The sequence below is a fragment of the Anoplopoma fimbria genome, chromosome 4 (assembly GCF_027596085.1).
Source record: "Anoplopoma fimbria isolate UVic2021 breed Golden Eagle Sablefish chromosome 4, Afim_UVic_2022, whole genome shotgun sequence".
Classification (NCBI taxonomy): Eukaryota; Metazoa; Chordata; class Actinopteri; order Perciformes; family Anoplopomatidae; genus Anoplopoma; species Anoplopoma fimbria.
Genome location: NC_072452.1, coordinates 13,764,892 through 13,788,139, shown reverse-complemented (window position 1 = coordinate 13,788,139; position 23,248 = coordinate 13,764,892). Strand labels below are relative to the sequence as shown.

The 23,248-nt window shown below is 40.9% G+C and overlaps 1 protein-coding gene across 2 annotated transcripts; it reads left to right on the top strand.

Annotated features, from left to right (window-relative positions):
• Positions 1–502: 502 nt before the first annotated feature.
• Positions 503–19,478, top strand: LOC129089953 (serine/threonine-protein phosphatase 2A 55 kDa regulatory subunit B gamma isoform). 2 transcript variants are annotated; one of them, XM_054597388.1, is made up of 9 exons: positions 503–578; positions 10,238–10,335; positions 10,734–10,899; positions 11,743–11,855; positions 12,510–12,687; positions 13,558–13,722; positions 14,914–15,083; positions 18,106–18,197; positions 19,184–19,478. In XM_054597388.1, the coding sequence occupies exons 1-9, from the start codon at positions 503–505 to the stop codon at positions 19,476–19,478; spliced, it is 1,353 nt and encodes a 450-aa protein (XP_054453363.1). The 2 variants fall into 2 exon arrangements, with proteins under 2 accessions (XP_054453363.1, XP_054453362.1); XM_054597387.1 differs by lacking the exon at positions 503–578 and adding an exon at positions 3,849–3,930.
• The last annotated feature ends 3,770 nt before the right edge of the window (positions 19,479–23,248 follow it).

Sequence of the window (23,248 nt, the reverse complement as noted above, 5' to 3'; positions counted from 1 at the left end):
TCTCCTCTATTCTCTTGAAGCATTAACAAGTAGGGACTTTTGTCTCATTATGGAGAGCACATGTCTGTGTATGTAGTGTGTGTTTGCAACAGTAGCAGTGGTTTGGCCACACCTGGGCTCAGCAGCTGCAGAGTGGACACAGGGTGCGCTGGATTTTTCCTTGCCTCACAAGCGATGTGTGCTCTTGCAAGACACAAATCAAGCTCACCCCTTGTGGATTTTGAACTGTTTTTAAATAATCTTCCTCCTGCAGGTTTTGAATCTGGCTCTCAGAAGCAGCTGTGTGGACTCCTACACGCACCCATCCCTCCTTCGGGACCGGCCCACTCCCTCCAACATTTAAGGATAAGATGCACGGCTCTGCGCCCTTGTGCTGAGCAGGCGTCTGCGAAGAGCAGTATGGGCGCTGTGCTGGCTGGCATCCCCACCACCACCCCCTCCACCACCGATCTGCCACCACCACGCTGCCCCACCGAGACGGGCGCTTCCCCCAGCCCCGCTGATGGGCGAAGACACTGACGCCACCCCGACGCTCAACCACCGCGGCTTCCTCCCCGACCACAACTATGTGACTGAAGGTAAGAGCATGTCAGAGGAAGCTGTATGTGACTATATGTTACAAAGTGTTTGTTTAAGTGTGCCACCATGTGAGTGTGTTTCTATGTATCGGACTTCTGGAACGTGTGTGTGTGTATGTGTGTGTGAGTGTGTGAGAAAGTGTGTGTATGCCAAAACAAGCTCAGGACGGCTTCCTAATCCTCTGTAAGCTCTGTGTTGATCAGACAGAGTTGTAGACAGAACAACAAGAACTAGGGCGCAAAACACTTATAGGCAAGTGTTCCTACCCTTCTTCCCTTCTGTGTTTTTGTTTATTTATGCTTTTGTAACCACTTTCTTCACCTTGTGTAACAGCTGCAGGGAATAATTGATCTGGCCTGTGTCAGAATGTGTACATGTATGTCTCTGTTTGTGTGGGAGAATAGTTATTTTTCTGTTACAGCAGACATTTCCAGAAAAACAAGCTAGAAATTTCCCCCACATTTTCTTCTACTTATTGCCTTGCATGTCATCTTTCACATGAGGATAGAGTCACACACGTGCATGGTGTCAAATTGAATATATAGAGTCTCACCTCTCAGGCAGGGGAATGTTAAAAAAAAGTCTAGCAGTCCACAAACTGTGTAGATTATTGAATTATTTTGGTTTGTTTCATAAAACAGATGGATTATAACGTTGGATAACATCCCTAATCTCAATTACACCACTTATCCAGCCTCCACTCGAGCTTAGCGTTCCGCCTTCCTGCCTGTCTGTCTGTCTGTCTGTCCCCAATCTGTTTCTGACACTCGGCTCGGTGTTCGCCACACCTCTTAGAACAGAACAGCGGATTATCATCTGGGGGTCAGGAACGTGTTGCAAGCTCATTTGGGAAACCTCGTAACACTTGCGAAAGGGAATTATGCTTCCTGTGTCTGTGCTGTAATATAATATCCCCCACACAGAAGCAGATACTGTAGTCAGGGGAGACCCGTAGTGCTGCCTGTTGATTGTGTAAATGCTTGTGTGTGCAAACAACATATTGTATTACTGAGAAGACAGAAGAGTATCTATGTGTGTATCTTTGTTAGTCTGTGCGTGTGCAAATCTTTTCTGATACAAACAGTATATCTATGTGTCTTCGGCGTGTCAGAGAAGGATTTTGATGAGTTAGTGGCAGAAAATCTGTCTTAACATCCATCACTGACCATAAATTGTTGCCATAGCAACAGTCAGTGATGATAAACACGCCACTTTTCATGCTTGGCCAATATGATTGACAGGTCGTCTCCACCCACCAATAATGGCAGTATTAATTATTCCACACATCTCAGGCAGACACGGACATTATTCAGGGTGAATTGCTGATGAGCTCACAGCGAGGTGAACACACCACTGAACACCACTGGTCCGACAGGAATGTGCAACACATGGACAGCCTGAAAATAGATTTTTAGAAGAATAAGTACAAATTGTGCTGTAAAAAATCTATCCCACAACAATTCCCCTAATGACCAAAAAAAGGATAATTTTCCATCACAAATAAACAAAATGAGTCATTACCTGCCTCCTCTTCTACATCCACTCCAACCCCCTCCACCTTTCCTCAATGTTCACCCCATCCCCCGTCCTCCTCCCCATTTCCATCCCCCACTGCCTCCCTCTCTCTCCCTCTCCCCATCGGTCCTCTAATGCAACTCGCAGCATTGCCCGGTGCTGAAGTGGCGCGTCTGCCAAACAATTATCCAACAGTGCTCTGAAGGCTCAAACACAATGTGCCTCTGTATGTGTGTGTGTGTGTGTGTGTGTGTGTGTGTGTGTGTGTGTGTGTGTGTGTGTGTGTGTGTGTGTGTGTGTGTGTGTGTGTGTGTGTGTGTGTGTGTGTGTGTGTGTGTGTGTGTGTGTGTGTAAAGAAAAAGACAAAGTGAGGTGGTGCATGTGATTTTATGCTTGGTTGTACTTCGTTAGCTCCTGTGTGTCTCCATCTTTCTTTATTTTCTGTCCGTGTTGCATTCATATTCATGTTCGTGTCCTTGAGTGCATACTGTGTTTCTTTTTGTTTGCTCGGGTCTGTGTATGTATGTGAGTCTGTCTGCAAGGGTTGTGTGTGTGTTTATATGTGTGTGTGCGCATACAAAACAGTGTGTCTGCAGATCTACCCGTGGGGATTCCCCTGCCCTTTAACTCCTACAAGGGAGGGATGCTTAACCTCCCTTTACCTTACCTCCTTCCCTCCCTTCTCCCCTCCATCTCTTAATCCCTTCGTCTCACTTATTTTGCCCTCCTCAATATCTCCCTTTGCTACACCCTCACCTCCGACCGGAGCAGCATCGGGTTCAAGGATGGATGAGGAAATAATAACAAAAATAATTATATATTGCATCAAAACTCTGAAGTTTTTACATTTTTTTACTGTTTGTAAATTAATTATTTATGACTGATCCCATTTCATAAATAATGCAAGCAAACAAACCCCCATAATTATTGTGCAACATATACAAAAGTATCAATGTTGTTAAATAATAACTTTAAATAGTAAATTTGACATTGTAAAAACATATATTATATTTATAAATATAAATTGTATATTTAACTCTTGAAGTAGAAATTTTTACTGTTGGCATTGCTCCCAACATTAATATTTATTTCCATGTCTTCATTCATATAATTTCAAACTGTATTTCTATGGGTTTTTTGATTGTTGCTTGTGCAAAGTTGACAGTTTATAAATTGCTTTGGGCTTTAGAAACCTGTGATGAGCAGATGTCATTATGTTTGGCATTTCAACTGACGGGGTAATCAATAATGCAAGTAATTATCAGTCATCATACCCTTATGTAAGTAAGCGAAGTATCAGCAGCTCTCACTGCTCTTTTCGAATTCTCAATCACCTCTGGGGAAATGTGAGCGCTATCTACACTTCTTGTTACGTTCACTTGCAAAACTTAATTTGAGAAGAGACGCATACTAAAAGACATTAAGACTTTGTCGCACGAGCTGTCTATCTCTGTCTACCCTGCATGTTTTGCCAAACCCAACATGTGAATAAATCCTGTTCTTTAGATACAGACTCATTATAAATACACCATCAGTTTTTCTCTGGTGAGCACTCATGGCCACATGTGGTGATGCAGTAACTCAGTCCCCAACCTCCCCGGTCCTTCCCTCCTTACCCTCTGCTCCTCCCTGTTGCCCTCCTCCCCTCCTTCCCTTCCCTCCATCCTTGCTCCTCTTGCAGGGCTGCTCCTGGCTATAGCCTGAAGAGCTCCGCCCATCCTGTCCACCCCTCTTCCCTGGAGTCCTACCCCAGGATGTTGAGCCCCATCCAGGTCCTGTGCTCCGACATCACTACCCTTTCTCTGGAGCCCGAGCCGTTTGCCTCTTACACTGAAGGTGTGTGCTCTATCCTCTTCTATCCCAAAGGTCACATCTGTGTCGCACAGCTGCGCCACATGACCCCAGTGTGAGATACGTGTGCGACTGTAAGTGGGAAGTTGAACGTGACAGAGAAAGTGTGTGTATGCACGGATGAAGTCATCAAGTGTGTGTGAAGTTTGAGTCAGGTGAATTTTCACCTGAAATGAATGTTGCAAATTAACTCATCTGAGTTTGGGTTATAAATATCTCAAACATCGCTTTGTCTCTGTCTGTCTGCCTCATCCTTTCTCTGCTTCTCTATTTTTGTACCTGCCTTTTTATTTTTGTCTCAGTCAGCCTGCTTCAGTGTGGATTGTCTGTGTGGGTGTGAGTATGTGTGATTTGATTTCTTTAAATAGTTTGACCAGACGACACCCCTGCTCCTTCAAAGCATCTATTTTACTTCTACCTCTATTTAACATGGAGAAAGACACACACACACAGACATTCACATCTATGCACACAAACATGTACAGACACACTCTTCTAAACCTCTTAACAAAGGCACTATACATGTACAGTGCAGACATTCATACACTAACACAGGCAGGGCTACGGCTCACCATGTTTTCATTATCAGTTCTTCTTCCAGTTATTTTATCAATTTGAAATTAATAATGTGGTCTACAAAATGTCTTACAAGCAGTCCAGAGGTATATAGTTTGCTATCATAAAAGACCAAAGAAAGCAGCAAAAAAAAGCATAACTGAGAATGTGGATCCAGTGAAGAAATGATCAAATATCAAAATAGTTACAATATCATTTTCTGTCTGACAACAAATCGTTTCAGCTCTGCACACATCACACAGAAAGATAAGCATGGCACCATAAAAAGGAGGAGAGTTTTCTGAATACGGGATTATGTTCCAGTATTTATGAGGCGTCGACACATAATCTCAGTTTTCAGTGTCGCCTGGGTTATATTGGATGTAAACCAGCTAAGCTCATAATCTTTTTTCATGTTACAGCCTCACAAATCTGTTGGAAAAACAAATTGATTTTGATCAAAAATGAATCACGGATTGCAGCTTTGAGAATTTATGCAGCTAGAAGCTGTCATTGCAGCGAGGCAAAGCAGGATTACAGGTGTATTTCACACACGTTCAAGCCGGTTCAGTTCGTGGTTCTAATTGTTTGTGTCTATAACCATTAGGCTCACACCAGCTCTGCTCCATTGTGCCGATGTGTGTTTGGGGATATGGCAGACTCCCTGCTGTGCTGAGCTTAAATCACTCCTCTCCACACATGTGAACCTCTAACACAAACACATGCACCAGTTTTTTTTTTATGGATAACTCCAAAACTGCAGGACAGGGATCAATTTAATGTCTCCCTCCGGCAGTCTCTCCCCCCTTGTCTTTCGCTCCCTCTTCTCCCTCCAACCAATTTATTTCTCTACTGGGTAATTGAGTACACACACTTGTGCACACGTACACGGGAAATGCTGGGTGCACACAAACATACACACATCTCCTGCTGAGCGGTGGCTTGTCCTCCCTTTTAAGGAGTGTGTGTTTTTGGCTCGGCTTTAGTGGTCTGTGTTTACCCAGTCCTAAGATATCTATAATTGGGACTGTAGGGCGTCTGCTCCCCTCTCTGTCCCCGTAGTAGCCTTAACAAAAAGAAATAAGGAAATCCACCTCCCTCCACCTACGCCTCCACCCTCATCTTTCCCTCCTCTCCTCTCTGTATTATCTAATATTGTAGCCACAGATGAGCACTAGTCTTAATGTGTATTCTACAGGATGTCTGGAACTAACAACTATTTTAATTATCAGTTAATCCTCTTATTTTCTCAATTAATCATTTAATTTTTTGCTTTATAAATTGTCAGAAATTGTAAAAAAATAAATAAAAAAAAGACTGAATGCCCAGATGTTGTCTTCAAATTGCTCGTTTTGTCCAATAAATTGTCCAAAACCCTGAGATATTCAGTTTATTATCACTTACCAAATTAGTTATCAAAATTGTGGCAGATACATTTTCTGTAGATCAACAAAGATATTCATTGACTAATAACTCCAGCTCTATCTCTCAGTTATTAAGACATTTTTAAAGATGTTCAATTTTCAATTATATAAATCATAGGAAAACTGCAAATTGTCAAATTTTAGAAGCTGGAACCAGCAACAGTTTGGCATTTTTGCAGAATAAATGAATTACCGAAATGTATTTTCTTATGATCAGCTCTCCCTAGATTATGCTTTGATCATTGAGGAGCCAATGTCCTTGTAAAAACCTCTCTGTTCTTCTGTGTTTGGTGTTCACCATCAGTGCATGGTTTTTTAAGCTTTTTTTTGTGTCATTGGGTTCATTCATGTTTGTGTGTTTTATAGTGTTAAGATATACTGTATGTGTGGGCGCTTGCACTTGCAGTCACAGTGTGATCCCCGGCTCCTGCAGTGTGGCGATGAGTCAGACAGGCCTGCTGATGCTAATGGATTGTCTGTGGGAGACGGACACTGCTAGCTTGCTATACTGTAGCACACACATCCACACTATATTGACTTACAGCTTGACAGCCTTACAGACAGTCTCACACACACACACACCACACACACACACACACACACACACACACACACACACACACACACACACACACACACACACACACATACATATTGCATCACAGTACACTGGCCAGTGGTGCCTCTTGGAGGAGAGCCACAGCCCTCATGATACTTCTTCTTTCTGCTCTATTTGTTTGTGTTCTTGGAGGTTTGATTTTCTGTACTACTCTTCTAATAAAGAGCATCAGAGAGACAGATGGGTGTGGAGTTTATGTGTGTGTGTGTGTGTGTGTGTGTGTGTGTGTGTGTGTGAGAGTGAAAGAGAGAAACACAGAGAGAGGGTTTAGGTTGAGAACAGACAGAGGATGAGCGAGAAGAGTGTGTGCTCCATATTTTATTCAACTGTATTGTGTGCCGCTCATGTGGATTTTGCTTAGCTTTGCTCTTTTTCTGTGCTGTGTGGAGACACAGTTATCTGTAAATGTGTTGGGTGTGCACTAACACACACACAAACACACACACACAGACACAGTCTCTAGCACACACATTTGCAGTGCATCATTATGTGACTGTGTGCATTACAAGCTGCCTGGTGCATGTGTAGGGGTCATCATGTGTGTGTTTGAATTAATTATCTGCTTTTCCTCAATTTGGACCGTCCCCTGGTATTAATTTAGCAATGTTTGTTAGTGGATAAAACTGCAGTGCCATAATTATTTTACCGTGCTCCTTCCTGTGAGGATTGGATTGATGAATCCCACTTCCTCCTTCGCCAGTGCGCCATATACGGCTAACCGTTACGAGTGCTCACGCTACTGGTTGGCTCGGCCTGTTACCATGACAACCCCCTGCTCACCAAAGGCCCCCTTCACCGCCTCCGCCCCAGCGCCTCTTCCCTCCGCCTCCCTCTCCATCCTTTCCATCCATTCTTCCACCACCAGCGGCTCCACCACCATGTAGACGTAACATACAGCCAGGCAGCAGAGTGCCGTGGGGGAGGGATGAGAGAGAGAGAAAGAGAGAGAGAGAGATGAATGTGGATAGACAACCGGGATGAAAATGAGAGAGTAAAATGGGGCAAAAGAGAAAAAAAAACTGGGGAACAAGAGATGAGAGATGACAAAAGAGACGGTGGGGGAGAGGGATTGAGAGAAAGCCTGAAATAAATTGAAATTGAACAATAAAGAAGGTACTGCAGTGAGGGAGAGATCAAGGAACAGTGCAATGACTGTCGAAAAAGAATAGAGACCAGTGATACATGAAGTGTGAGAGGCACAGAGTGAATAAGGTAGTTAGGGTAGAGATTGAGGAGCAGTCCTTGCCTCCCCTCATCATAAAATCTCTCTCTCTCTCTCAAGGCCACCACAAATTAGACAAGGCTACAGCTTGGATTCACTTCGACTCCTAATAAATACGCTCTCCACGCTCTATTTTTCATAACAGTCAATGCTTATTGAGGACTTTTTTTTTTTTTTTTTTTATCACAACAGAGCTCTGTGGACTCCTTTGTTGAAGGCTTAGTGGAATACAACATCTGACGGGAAATTCATTTTAAATCTAATCTGACATTTTTTAAGATGGTATTTGATTATTTGGTGGTGCAGTAGCAGATTAAAGCTTTTGCTGTTTAAAAAAAACTTTGAGGTGGCACAGCTTTTGAGGTCACGATATTAAGCCAGTCAAATGCACCTTTTTGATAAGCGAGTAGGCTGTGCAGCCCGTTAAATATTTTTAAACAACTGTAGGTTTTGTTTCAAGGTGGCATAGCTTTTTAGATTTTATGGTCTGCAACGTACAGTATTCAGTCAAAAAACTACATTCTCTGTTTTTTATGTTCCATCAGACACTAATATAGGCATTACTGCTTTAATCTTCTTTCTGCTAGGTTATCATTTATGCTAGGTTAGCAACACAGTAAATTACACAAGTTACATGGAAGCAATTGTACAGTGTATGTTATTTTAAAAATACTTTCATTGTAGCAACATCAAGACATGTCAGGTCTGAAGTGAAACAGGTCCATACACAATGACAAGTTGTAGTTTAAAGTGAGGTTACATCCTCAAACTATTTCTTGTCCGGGATGCAGTGACTTTGTGGAGTCCCTGCTGGTTATTGCTACCCTTCTGGTGACGACAAGACTTCAGGAAGCCAAGAACTATTTCTTTAAAATAAGTCGGTGTTAACTGACTTGGTCAGTCTGAGAGAATCTGCACCACTTTTGTATCATGATGCAGTATGTCGGTGGGAGTCATGTGAGGACAACAATACAGGGATACATTTTATTGTGACTGTACTTGATTATGGCCATTTTTAAAGTTATCCAGTCACTTACCACTGAAGTCATTGCCATGGTGATCAGCATCACCAGAGACTATCTGTCATTAACACAGCCTTTACATTTACAAGTGTGAAGTCCAACCACATTTTGTTAAACTTCACAACTCCCTGAACATTCAGTTCACTTCTGCTGGTGAACATACTGAACCTGTTTACTTCTTGTGTTCAAATAAATAAGGTTTTCATTAGGTTCACGGTGAATGAGAAGCATGAATGTAGGAAGATGACATAACAGGATCAGATATGTGCCTACATTCATTATTTATGATTTATATGATTTTTTTTAATTTATCCAGTAATAAACAGGGCATTCTTGGATTTAAAATGTCGACAGACTACCAGATAATTTGTTATACCACCTGTTTTTCCTTGAACCTCAGCTTATCATTTCTTAGAAAGAGGTTTATCCACCAATATGTTGTTTCCCTCCAGATCAGCTCTGTCTGCAAATAGATATTTATTAATAAAACTTAAATCTGCTGTACAAAGGGGAAGTGAAAGGAGGATTAGAAGGCAGAGGGGCAGGGAGGAGATTACATGCAACGTTAAACCATATTCAAGCTTCAGATATCACACTGGCATGCTCTTTATTACACTGTGTGTTGTGTGATGCAGAAAAGGTCCACTGAAAGCATCAAGACAGTAAATGCTAAGTGGTTAATGATGTGCTCACTCCTCATGTCAGTGTTGTCACTGAGTCAGACTGTGTTGGTGTTTGGGGACACATCTTGAAGAGATGCAAAGGAATGGCCTGAACAATGATCTTTGAATAATATTTAGTTGTGTTTACACTTTAAGACACTACAGAGACGATAGAGTACCTAATTATTCTAATACACACACACACACACACACACACACACACACACACACACACACACACACACACACACACACACACACACACACACACACACACACACACACACACACACGATGAACTCAAGTGACTCTGTAATCTTGTCTACTGGAAGTGCCGTGGTGTGCGTCATTGTGAATGTGTCACAATGGAACGCAGATGACACCTGTGCCTAATGTGAAACAGGTGTGTGTGTGTGTGTGTGTGTGTGTGTGTGTGTGTGTGTGTGTGTGTGTGTGTGTGCGTGTGTCATTGGTTTTCTGTTGTTTTGATGGGCATACTAGTACTGTATAATCTAAATTCTCTGAAGGTTTACACATAATTGCAGAATATTTGTGTTATTAGTCATCAAATGTGTTTTATTCTAAACATTAATTTGCATATTTTAATCCCCTTACATGTTAATGCATTGACTGTTTCCAGATAAACACATTATATAAATTAATGATGATGCTTTGCTGTTAATTAGCTAATGGCTGCTCCTTTTACCTCTTTCTCTCCGTTCTTTCCTCTCATGCTGCATCTCTCTTTCTCTTCCTCCATCTTTGCCTCTGTGTCCGTCGCTCCCCAGCTGATATCATCTCCACTGTTGAGTTTAACCACACCGGAGAGCTCCTGGCCACAGGGGACAAGGGAGGCCGAGTGGTCATCTTTCAGAGGGAACCTGAGGTAGACACACACACACACACACACACACACACACACACACACACACACACACACACACACACACACACACACACACACACACACACACACACACACACACACACACATTTACACTCATACACAAAAATATACCTTTTTTCATTCCAGCTGTGAGAGCAGTGATGACCACACACTGTTCCCCTCCAGCTACAGTCTAGATTGAATGATAAATAGTTGATACTCCTGATGTGTCAGAGAGTTTATCGTTATAGCTGAGCTAGGTTTTGTGCCATGCTATTACTTCACTTGATCAAGCTGGCTTTTAGCCCGGGGTGTTACATTGCACTGTGCTTGTATTTGTGAGGAGATGCAGATCTTTCTCCCCAACATTTCGATGTACCTCCTTTTTCTTTCCACAGAGCAAGATTGAGCCATTCTCCCAGGGAGAGTACAATGTCTACAGCACCTTCCAGAGTCATGAGCCCGAGTTCGACTACCTTAAGAGTCTGGAGATTGAGGAGAAGATCAATAAGATCCGATGGCTGCCTCAGCAGAACGCCGCACACTTCCTCCTTTCCACCAATGGTGAGAGAACCCACACACATAGGCATCTTTTAGGAACCAGTAAGATTTAGAAGTAGCGAAGCGCTTGGTTGATAGTTTGTGAGAAAACAGTTTGAATGATTATGTCACATTTGAATTACGTTAGTTTCTCCCTTAACAAATGTTTGACAGAGTGTAGTGCATGGAGGGGTAGTTGAAATTAAGACAGTTATTTGTGTTATTTTGTTTAGAAAGCAGAGTTGCCGCTTGTGTTGCATCATATTCCTGTAGTGCATGAGCAGTTTGTCTGCCTTGGATAAGAGCTCCTATCACCAGCTTACACTCTCAGTTTATGGCTATATTGGAAGATCTATAGAATTTCCCTGAGCGCCCTGTTATTGATTTATTTAAGTACTATATTATTTATGATCAAGAGTATGAAAAATGTAGGACCTGCCTCAGCAGTTGGGTAATGATGCGGGAAAGCCTGCTGTCATTTTTTCAATATAATACAGAGACCTTCTTGTGTCTGTCAGTTTTGATGAAACAAAACCTCGCTGTTTGCTCATTTACAGTCCAACTGTCTGTCAGAGCTGACAGTTTGAAGTGTGCTGGATTAACTTGTCTATTAAGTCATTTATTTTGGGTTCAAGTGCCTGAAATGATTTATCTCTTTATGCGTAAATCTTTTCTGAGAGTTTATCAATTTGAGATGAACGTTCCATATTTAGCCTGCTCTGATTTGTTTAATTACATCAAATCTTAGATCTCCAGATAGCTTTCTAAGCTTAAAGCACATCAACAAGCACCTTTTATTCATTAGTTACTCTTTTTAGATTGAATCTCTTCTTATCTGATTGCTTAACAGTGCTTTTTCATTCCCAGATAAGACCATTAAGTTGTGGAAGGTGAGTGAAAGAGACAAACGGCCGGAGGGGTACAACCTGAAGGATGAGGAGGGTCGCATTAAGGACATGTCCACCGTCACCTCCCTACAGGTAACATCTCTCCATCTGTCTGTCTGTCTCTTTAGACACTACATTCATAAATGCTGATTGGTTGTGCAACACAACTGGGTCAGTGGGTAGTGATGTGTTTGCATGTGCAAAAGTGGGTCACTGGCATAGCGGTACATGTGTGTGTGCAGGAGTGAGGGCGGGGAACCAATCGTTTTCCAGCTGTACAGGACAGAAACAAAACATCTGTAGTACTACTATTGTGGTGTATTTCTGGTAATATGTTCCACAGTGTGCTTGTGTGTGGGTACACGTGTATAGTATGAGTATATGTATGTGTATAGGGATGGTGCTCCCACTGAGCTGTATGCAAATAAGGACACAGATTTAAGCTGTGTGTGAAAATGTAAATCATGTTTTGACAAATAAATTGTGTTTTAATGCAAATGCTGAGATATGAAAATGCAGCCAAATGAGCTCATGCACTGAACCGGCTCTTGATATTGCTGTCAAGTGAGCAAGTTAGGGTTCGGGCAATAATGTATTATTGATGTCAAAGAAAGTAATTCATTAAATATTAATTCAAGATAGAATGGAATTATTTAAATTTAACCTAATCTGTCTGTATCTTCACCATCTGTCTTCTCCTAATCAGTGACATGGGATGTTATACTGCTTTCTCTCTCTGTCTTTAAGGTGCCGGTGCTCATGCCAATGGACCTGATGGTGGAGGTGAGCCCGCGGAGAGTGTTCGCCAACGCCCACACCTACCACGTCAACTCCATCTCCGTCAACTCCGACTATGAGACCTACATGTCGGCCGATGATCTGAGGATAAACCTCTGGCATCTGGACATCACCGACCGCAGCTTCAGTATCCTTTGTAGGTTGTAAAGTGCATTCATTGTGAGGAGAAGAGAAGACAAACATACATCATCACACATGCGCAAACTCATATTAAGGCGGGAATAGATTTATTAAAGCACAATGGAACAGATAATAAATGCATACATTAACACATAGACACATGCTCAATAATAAATCCCTGCCCACACACACACACACACACACACACACACACACACACACACACACACACACACACACACACACACACACACACACACACACACACACACACACACGCGCCAAACTCCCACATTGCAAATCCCACTTTTTTGTATAAAGAAACGCACAAAGACACAAATTGTTGGGGGAGGGGAATATTATTCTTGAGGAGTGAAATTGTCGCTTAATGAATAATTCAAAGGGTGCATAAATATTTCAGCTCTTCTCTGAGTTCTAATCCAGCTCAATAGGACACAGTACAGTCACACCCATGACCCAGACAGGATTTATGATATTACAATTTATCTGAATATGGAATTACTTTTCTCCCAACAATCCCCCCAAGATACATTTAAATTGGTTTGCTTTATTTCCTCTGTAAATTATTTACATTGTGATGGTAATGTATACATTTGCATACAATTGTGTTTTTATTTTGTGTGTAGGTTTATGGACTTGTGTGGGTTTCCAAAACATAATCTAAGTAGTTCTCATTGAGACAGTTTTAATTAATACAATGAATGAATGAATGAATGAATGAATGAATGAATGAATGAATGAATGTGTATGTACATACAGCATGGTTGACTTTAGCAGGTAGTTCAGGCTAAAACAAACTGCTGGCTCTGGGGAGTCAACTGTCTTTGTCGTTTTCCTGAGCGACACTTTCTCTCAGACATCGTGGACATCAAACCAGCCAACATGGAGGATCTGACAGAGGTGATCACCGCGGCTGAGTTTCACCCCCACCATTGTAACCTGTTTGTCTACAGCAGCAGCAAAGGCACCCTGCGCCTCTGTGACATGAGAGAAGCAGCTCTGTGCGACAAACACTCCAAATGTGAGTCAACCTGCTGAGAGATGGAGTCATGCACATTTGGATTTTTTTTCTTTACTATCTCCTCAAGCATCCTTATAAGGCAAAAATGTCTGGTACTGGTAGTTTTGCATGTTTTAGCCTTTGAACAAGTGTTTAGATGAATGTCCTACCTTGCAGGCAGCCATAAGTTTCAAAATATACAGTTTTTGGTTTTAGATATGTTAGCGGCTCGGCTCCAGGATAGTAATGTGGTTGGTCGGTCGGTCCTATTGACTGGATGTCCATGATATTTGTTACACACATTTGTGGTTCCAGATGATGAATCCTAATGGCTTTGATTATCTCCTGATTTTTCCTCTAGTGCCACCATGAGGTTCACATCATTGTTCTGAGTGAAATTTCTCACAACTATTGGATGACTAGACATGAAATTTGCTACACTCATTCATAGCCGCTGCAGGACGAATTGCAATTACCTGTGGATCCCCTGACTTTTCATTTAGCTTATTAAAATCAACTGGCAGAGACTTGCTTAAGATCCCTAATTCATCAGAGTGGATTATCATTATTAGTTTGCTTTATTTAGTGTATGGTTATGTTGCTGGAGAGGGGACTTCTGCTGTAGGGATTTGACACTAAACACTTTGTATTGACGTTATTGGAAAGTAAATTCTCTCAAATCAAACGTTATTTCACCATTTCATAATATTTCCTTCCAATGCAGTACCATTTATATAAAACAAGGATAGTGCATCCATAAATCTGCTGTTCTTAAGGGACAACAATTTAACTCATGGCACGTTTTCCCCCATGATTCAGATTTACGGTCTCCCCACTTTCTTTTCTTTTTGTGTATTCCTTTTCCTTAATTTCTTTTAATCTGACCATTATGATTCACTTGTTAAGTGAACACTGCAAATTGTGTTCAGTGAAGTAACACAGCAAGCATCAAGGGATTTCCTTTTTGTTAGTTGTATATAAATGCCTGTATTTATCAGATTTCTTTCTCTGAGGAAGACGTCTCATTGTTCTCTTGTGATATGTGCTGATAAGACAAAAGCACCACAAACATACAGTAGTCACCTGTATGGTCTATCTGCCTCATAGACTCATCTGAGAGATGTCTTGTGTGACACACTGTGTTTCAGCCCGGCTTAACAGCACTCCCCCTCCTCTTCCTCTCTCCCCCTTATTCTTTCCTCCCCTCTCCAGTGTTCGAGGAGCCCGAGGACCCCAGCGCCCGCTCCTTCTTCTCTGAAATCATCTCCTCCGTGTCGGACGTTAAGTTCAGCCACAGCGGTCGCTACCTGCTCACCAGAGACTACCTGACGGCCAAAGTCTGGGACCTCAACATGGAGAGCAAGCCCCTGGAGACGTACCAGGTGTGTGACCGGGGACCACAGAGGAAATCATGAGGGAGAAAGAAAATACAAAAATCATGAGAATGAATATTTTGTCTGCTTTAATGAGATTCCTTTGGGAAAGGATCAAATTGACTCTGGGCAAGGTGAACTAATCAGTAGTCGAGGAAGCATAAACACATTTTCTTTTGAATCAACTCATCTGTTGAGTCACTCCACTCTTTTATTTTTGCTTCATAAGCTGATAACATATAGTCATAGCCAATAGCCTTTATAGCCAGACATTATTACTCTGATATCCTCATGCCAACAACAACATGCTGCTGCCATAAAGTCCTGCTTATGTGTATTTTCTTTTAATAATTATATTTTTATACATAAACCAACATTCCAAATCACAATTACATAAAATGCAACCCACCTGAAAACAAACAAATCAATTATACAAACACACATTTCTTTCTGTTTTCTCTTGAAAATTATATTTAACATTATTTATATGATATACCTGGATGCAATTCATTTGTCCACATCTGTTGTGTTGTTTATTTAATCCAAAGGCCAAGACAAACATAATCTATTTAAATATACAGATCAGTTAAAGTAAATTTGTATCCATGTGTAACAGAAATGTATACCATATTCTCTTATAATTCTAATGTATCTTACTTATTTTTAATAACATTTTAAACAATGTTGTTTGAAGTCATGAATCCTACCATATTTTAAATTATGGCACATTTGGACTCTTCCCTTTTGGACCAGCCCAATGATATTGACACAAGACCCGAACATATTATTTTTGTCTGTATTTGATTCAGTCAGGTACATCAGAGAACTCACACATAAGCTTAACTTTGGTCACTTTAGATTACAAACCTTGTCTTCCATATAGTTCAGAATTGAAAGAGGAGTGTCTGGAGAGTTCATCTCTCCAGCAGTGTTCGCTACACCTCACTAAAACACTATGCTCTATTCTTTTTCTTTAATTTGTAACCGATTGGCTTCTCTGAATCCCCTACATCTTAGTTCAGATTTTTGTTATGGACAGGATTTATTATTCTAGCACAGTCCAGTCCAGTGTTGGTGCTCAGATTCTTTCAGCAGAGCTTCTTCCAGCCAACTGTATATTTGAGTCGTTTGTATTAAATGTTCACTTCTGAGTCGTGTTTGTGACTGAAATCACAGCCAGGTGACTCACTGTCCCTCCACTGAAAGAGGGCATTGTCATCCTGGAAATGTAAAAAATTGGAGACAGAAATGAATCATGGAAAGACAGTTGTCTCTTAGAATTACAGCACTTGCTGATTATTAGATTTCTCCACAACTTTTATGGCTAATTGGATTGATTACAGGCCAGAGAATGCATTTCTTCTTGTTGTTAGTGCAGAATAATCAGAAACCTTCACTTTGTCTTATGTTTTGAACTTTTGTTTGGCAGATTAACACATGCCTGAGAACAGTAAGTTGTCCATGTATGTGGGATAGAGATGAAGTGAACTTGACATGTGGGATAGAGATGAAGTGAACTTGACATGCTGTTAGAAATGTACAAAGAAAAAACTAAGTACTAAGCTGATAAAAATATCTTTATTTTCTATAATATCCACTCTCAATTTATCTCACAGGTCACTTGTGTTCAGTGCTTCCAATAGGCCAAACCAGCTTCTGTTATAGCATAATGTACAGTAAAAGTACAACTCTTTTTCAGTGTGTGTTTAGTATTCCTGCCCCGGGCCTGTGGGTGAACATGTGTGTGTGTGTGTTTGTGTGTGTCTGCCTGACGTGTGAGGGCCTATGAGGCAGCCAGGAGTGGGAGGCCAAGACGCACTGGAGCTATTTATAGTCCGAGCCTCCACTCATAAAGTGAAACGGGAAGAAGGGATACCTTACAGAGTGCCCGACACCTAGATCTGCAATGCAGCACGGAGAGGGAGGAGGAGCGGGGAGGGAGGGAGAAGAGGAGTAAGGGTTTGGGAGGGAGTGTGAGGATGGTGTGATGAGAGGAGGAGAGATGAGGGGAGGGGAGAGTGTAAATGAGAGGATGAGAGGTTGAATGGAGTAAACTGAGGGAAGGAAAGAGATATCAGGGCTCAACTGCTCTTATTTTGGTCAATTTACAGTCTTATTTCTCCTGTAACTTGAAAAATATGCACAAATCCATGAGAGATGAGGCACCGAGCTCTAAATCAGAGTCCGTGCAGACTGGGGGAAAAAAAGAATATATATTTAACTCCAGCTGACGCTCTATCATCATTTCACCCTGAGCAGAAAGACCCAGAGGGGAAAACAAAAATGTCACCTGGTTTGATGTACAACCATGAGCCGACCTCAGCCTGACTATTTATTGATTGCCAGGCGACTACTGACTGCTGACTTTATGCAGAATGTGAAAACAGGGAGAGCTTAATGCAGAGCACGGCGACTGGAGGAAGGTGTAGATTTCAACCCCTTGCATCACAGTGCTGACACAGGCGGTGCAATGAAAGCACAAGGGAAAAGCGTTATTAGTCAGTGAATATGTGTGTGTGTGTGTGTGTGTGTGTGTGTGTGTGTGTGTGTGTGTGTGTGTGTGTGTGTGTGTGTGTGTGTGTGTGTGTGTGTGTGTGTGTGTGTGTGTGTGTGTGTCACGTGTGTGTGTGTGTGTGTATTCACATGTGTGTCTCTATTATCATGCCCTTGGTGGGTTTGGATGTTAATGGGTTTTACTGATATGGAAAAGGAGTTTAGATTAAAATGTACTCCTGGCCCTCATATTGCTTGGGGCTTGTGTTGTGTCTCATTAGAGTTGCCTTCAGGGAGGTTTGTGTTACAACTTGCCCACATTTAATGTGTTTTGTCTGTGCTGAGCTTGGTGTGTGTGTGTGTGTGTGTGTGTGTGTGTGTGTATATATATATATATATATGTATGTGTGTGTGTGTGTGTGTGTGAGTACGTTTCTTCTGTTCACTCTATTTATAGTTTACGTGGATAATACCTGGGAGTGAAGCAGCTGTGAACTGGACTCGTTTTAATCATTTCTATGTGTGTGTTTTCCTCCAGGTTCACGATTACCTCCGCAGCAAGTTGTGTTCCCTTTATGAAAACGACTGCATCTTTGACAAGTTTGAGTGTGCCTGGAACGGCTCGGACAGGTACCTGAAGTGTCTGGATGTGTTTTTGTGTTTTGATACTCATGACAACTAAATGTACCAAGATGACAACTTGTGCTCGTCTATATGTTGGAGTTTTTAACAAGTTAATAAATGGTTTATAGTTTAAAGATCAGTAGATTCAAATGATAAAAAGAGCATATTTTTCTTTTTACCTATAAAAGTGCAGTCACTGTTTAAATCCGCTGATGTGTTGAGATGTCCCTCTATGAATTTTTTTTTTTTTTTTACATTTTGAAAATGCAGCAGCAATTTCCGATATCAGGTTGCTTTGGATAATAAACATAATTTATTGAGAACCGTTTAATAGGAATTATTTATTCAAAAAAGTAGTTCCAGTAACTGCTGACAGACTTTTCTATCTGGGTTATCCAGCTTAACCAGGATACTCAAAATACTTACTTTTGAGTTTTTAATATGACGTTGCCAATTCTGTAAGTCAGTGGTTGAATGTAACTAAGTACATTTACTCATTACTATACTTAAGTACAATTTTGAGGTACTTTTTACTTCTACTCTGCCACAATTCACAAGTTTTAATGCACCCTACTTGTTAAACAGCCGTACTAGTTGGTTGTACTTTTCCTTATAAAATATGATGCATTATTACAGATTCAATTACTTCACAGTTCACAAAGCCGTTGGGGAACATTCTGCATAGTAGTACTATTACTTTTTATGCTTTTAGTTAATTTTGCAGAATATTTTTTTGTACTTTAAAGGTTGAATGCAGCACTGGATATTTATTTTGTCTAGTATTGATACTTTTAATCAAGTAAAGGATCTGAATACTTCCTCCACCATTGATGTGATGACCTGACATGAATCTTAAGTATGTTAAAGCTGTTATCATCTCCTTTTCCTGATACCACAATAGCTAAGAGGTCTTTTTTTATTTTGGAGGAAGTTTAGGAAGTTAATGTCCGGACCGTACTAACTGATCATTTATCTCCTCGTCCTCCTCTCAGTGTGATCATGACTGGAGCCTACAACAACTTCTTCCGCATGTTCGACCGCAACACCAAACGTGACGTGACCCTGGAGGCGTCGCGTGAGAGCAGCAAACCCCGAGCTGTCCTGAAGCCGCGGAGGGTCTGTGCCGCCGGGGGGAAGCGCCGGAAGGACGACATCAGCGTGGACAGCCTGGACTTCACCAAGAAAATCCTCCACACGGCCTGGCACCCGAACGAGAACATCATCGCCATCGCCGCCACCAACAACCTGTACATCTTCCAGGACAAACTCAACTCTGAGATGCATTAATGAAGGGATTACAGCGGTGGATTCCAACGAGTTTACACCCGAACACACAGCTATGCCAGAATGTACACATTTACGGACATACACACACGGGAATATGCCTAACGCACCCACGATCAGAAAACACACACACACACACACACACACACACACACACACACACACACACACATCTAGGTCTACTCTTCAACACACTCCCTCACCTCCTCCCCAGCCTCCCAGAACTGAAAGGACCTAGAAAGGGCTAGAAAGGGAACATGCCGGATTACGGATTATGGATTGCAAAACGGTGGATTTCCTGATTGTTAACCTCTGGATTGTGCTTGATGGTGTGTTGATTGCTACAGCTTGGCTTCTGATGGGGATAAAACCCTACAGATTGGAGAGATGTTTACATATTTGTCTTTTCTTTTTGTTTTTTGTTCTTCAGGCTCTTTTGCTTTCTCCACCTCCTCCTCTCCCTCCTCCTCTCCTTTCTGTATTTGTGTGCTCGAACAAAGCCTATTCTTATCCCTTGCCCACTGTTTTGTGTAAAAGAAAACCCTTGGTGGTTGTCAACCAGTGGCACTGATGGAAATTGGGGCATTTATGTAACTGGCTGTTTGTTTGATCCAAATCAGCTACCCCTCTCTTCTGTTTTTGTAACTTCTTGTCAAATTATGTTTATGACGGTAATTATAATGACAATGACAATTTAAAATGATGACATGTGATGTGCAAGGATGAATTCAGGACCCCTCCCCTTAACCCAAGTGCACCCAGAAGCCTCTGAGCTCAACTGGACCGGGTTCAGTGAGGTCAAACATTTGCGGTCCTGCAGATAGAAGCAGAAGTTACACCCTGGCCTAATATGAGGACACACACTCATATCTGCTCCACACAGTGTGTCTCAGTCATTCATGTCATCTCCGGCCCTTCAACTTCTCTGATTGTGGATTCTGCTTCTGGTCTGGGGCCGCGTCGTGTGCTACTTTGCCGTTAAATACAACAAGTCCAGCAAAAAAAAAAGCAATTAAAAAAATTTACTAAATCATTTCCACAATCAAGCAAAAAGATGCTGCATGTAAAAAACAATTTAGCCTAGGTGTTTATAAATTGACTGACTGACTTGGCTGCCTTCTTAACCATTTAGACCAAGCTGTACAAAGGCTTCAGGGGCCCCGGGGCCCCATGCAGCACGAGTAACCATAGATGACCGAGCTGTCCTACCTTTATTTGTGTCTTCTGACACTGAAGCATGTTTACCAGTGTTCGGTTCATACACTTACATGTACATTTTGAATGAAGCCGTCCAAGGATCAGTTTCTACTCAACTGAAACTGAGAACCAAGAAGAATGGGGAATGTTTCCATTAATGTTGTTCTCTAAAAGAAAAAATGAAAAAAAAGGGCATAAATGGTGTCTGTATATATCAACTCTGTTTTTGACATGTATGAGTTTTTTAATTTTTTTTACATCCTTAACTGGATTGCGTTTCTGATCATCTGTATCGATGATTGCCTCCAAATACACAGCAGAGAGATTGTACTTAAATCTCCTCAGCCTTCCTCACTGATTACTTTGCTGATGTGCAGAAGCAGAAAACTGTTCATTCTTTTATTTTATTTTTTTGTTTGTTAATTTTACTCCACCACGTCCTGACCAAACTAATGTTGATTCACACATTTTTTTGTGTTAATGTATGTTGATGACAAAATTGTCAAATGGACAGTTATAAATAATGTTAATATGTTTTTTTTCTGAATAAAGATTTCAAAGAAATTGCATCCAATGAGCGTACATCTGTGATTTTTATTGCGATGTAATTACGCAAGACTGATCGTAATTGCCAGCGTCATTATGGTAATGTGCACGCTTCAATTTAAATGGGCCTGTTATGGTCATGATGACGGTCATGTGGTCTGAGGCACCACCTAGTGTCATCACATTCTTATTGCAGAGGTTGAAGATTTGAGTTTCTACACACAAGACACATTTCTCTCCTGCTATTCTGACAGTGAACTAGATAGACATTTTGGATTTCACCAATATGTTCGAGCATCAGTATTTTCTTGCTCTTTTTCCATGTTTAAAGTCAGTCTATCTTGCCCTTTACATGCCATACTGCTTTCTGAATACATCTTTAAGATGAATATAAACTTAATATACTAATATTACCCTTGTTGCTCCGAAATTAATCCCATTCACTTACTTTTTTCCCCCTAGTAGACATTTGTCTTGTCATAGAAGGAAAAGCACAGGTAGAATTTATCACATTAAACCTGCACTTGATGTTGAGGCCATTAGGGGGCAGTGGAAACAAGTTGAACACAGCATTGACATATCATCTCACCTTGGACATTGATAATGAAGAACTTTCATCATAGAATGTAAAGTATTATTCTTTTGGAGTTGTGTTTCAGGCCACCTTATGAATGTAAGTCCATTATTCACTCTCTTTCATCTCTGTTTTTGGTCTCTACCAACTCCTGAAGAAAATACACTCTTTAGCTGCTAAATGCTCCACTTGGTTCAGCTGACTGTCTGCTGTTTGTTGCAGCCTGAAACTAGGAGGGCGGTGAAAGTAAAGTAAAAGAGTAAAAGAAGTTAAGTCAGCATTGTTCTCACCTTAGTAAAAATATAAATCAGTTCATTTTACAGCCAGTAGGTGATGCTGATTTTGTTTAGTATAATACCGGCCTTATTTCTCGCCCCTTGAACCCTGCAGGAGGCCATTTTGTTTCCTTTCACTCCCAGGTAGAGAGCACATTGTTGAAATGTAAAGTCAAACCATCTCCATCCATTGTCTTTTGGAATCACTTAAAGAAAGCATGTCTGTAAGTATAGTTTTAAAAGATATCTATATTTGTGTGAATGTTTATATTTTGTATGGATGGCTAGGTTAGGCCGTGTTGCTATTCATTGATCACCATGTAGTCTGTGCTGAAAGCGGCTTTCAGCTAGCTATATTGAATAAATCCATTATTCGTTGAATTTAGTATGTAGGAGTCATCTTTGACGAGGGCAGAACAGTACAGCTAAACAATGAGTTGAAATTCATAAAGCTCAATAAAACTGAGGGGATCTATAGATTCAGGTGATATTCACTAATAGTGACCCCTTAGACATTTTGTATGTTTTTATTACAGATATTGATTAGGCGCTTTAACAAGGCCTCCATTTCAACAATTATTTCAATGCAGTGCAGAAATTAGTAATTGGTCCTGAAACTTTTCCCGTTCAGATGTTATGTATAAGGTCCACTTTACTAATTGTGTTTGCCTGCTAGCAATTTTCTCTACTACCATCACCTATCAAGGCACTATAGGCCTTTCACACAGCAAAACAATAATCGCAAACTATTTTGAAAATCAGTTATTTGTGAAAGTAGTTTTTAATGCAAAAATGGCTTCAGCCTCTCAAATAAGGAGATTTCAGTATTTTGTCATTTACATCATATTAAATATCTTTGGGTTTTGGCCTGAGAAAACAAGTCGTCACCTTGGTCTTTGACAAACTAGGACAGACTTTTTTCTGACATTTTATAGACCAAACTATTAATCGATAATGAAAATAGTTGTATAAACCAGCATGCCAGAAGCATTTCCACCTGTACTTTTCCTACCGTGTTAAAATAATCTCTCATAGTCTTTCTCAAACTATAGGAAACAAATAAATAATTAGAACTTGCTTATAGAGGCAGGAAATGCGTACCTTCCTACCTTAAAATGTTGTATGTAAAAATATATAATGAAGTTAATGTTGAACAAAAACAGCAACAAGCAAATGTTTTC

Bases quoted from the DNA above. Each gene is read 5' to 3' on its own strand.
- LOC129089953 (XM_054597387.1), top strand. From the start codon at position 3,849: ATGTTGAGCCCCATCCAGGTCCTGTGCTCCGACATCACTACCCTTTCT. The intron at 10,900-11,742 runs GTGAGAGAACCC...TTTCATTCCCAG, and splicing joins CTTCCTCCTTTCCACCAATG to ATAAGACCATTAAGTTGTGG. The intron at 18,198-19,183 runs GTACCTGAAGTG...TCCTCCTCTCAG, and splicing joins GCCTGGAACGGCTCGGACAG to TGTGATCATGACTGGAGCCT.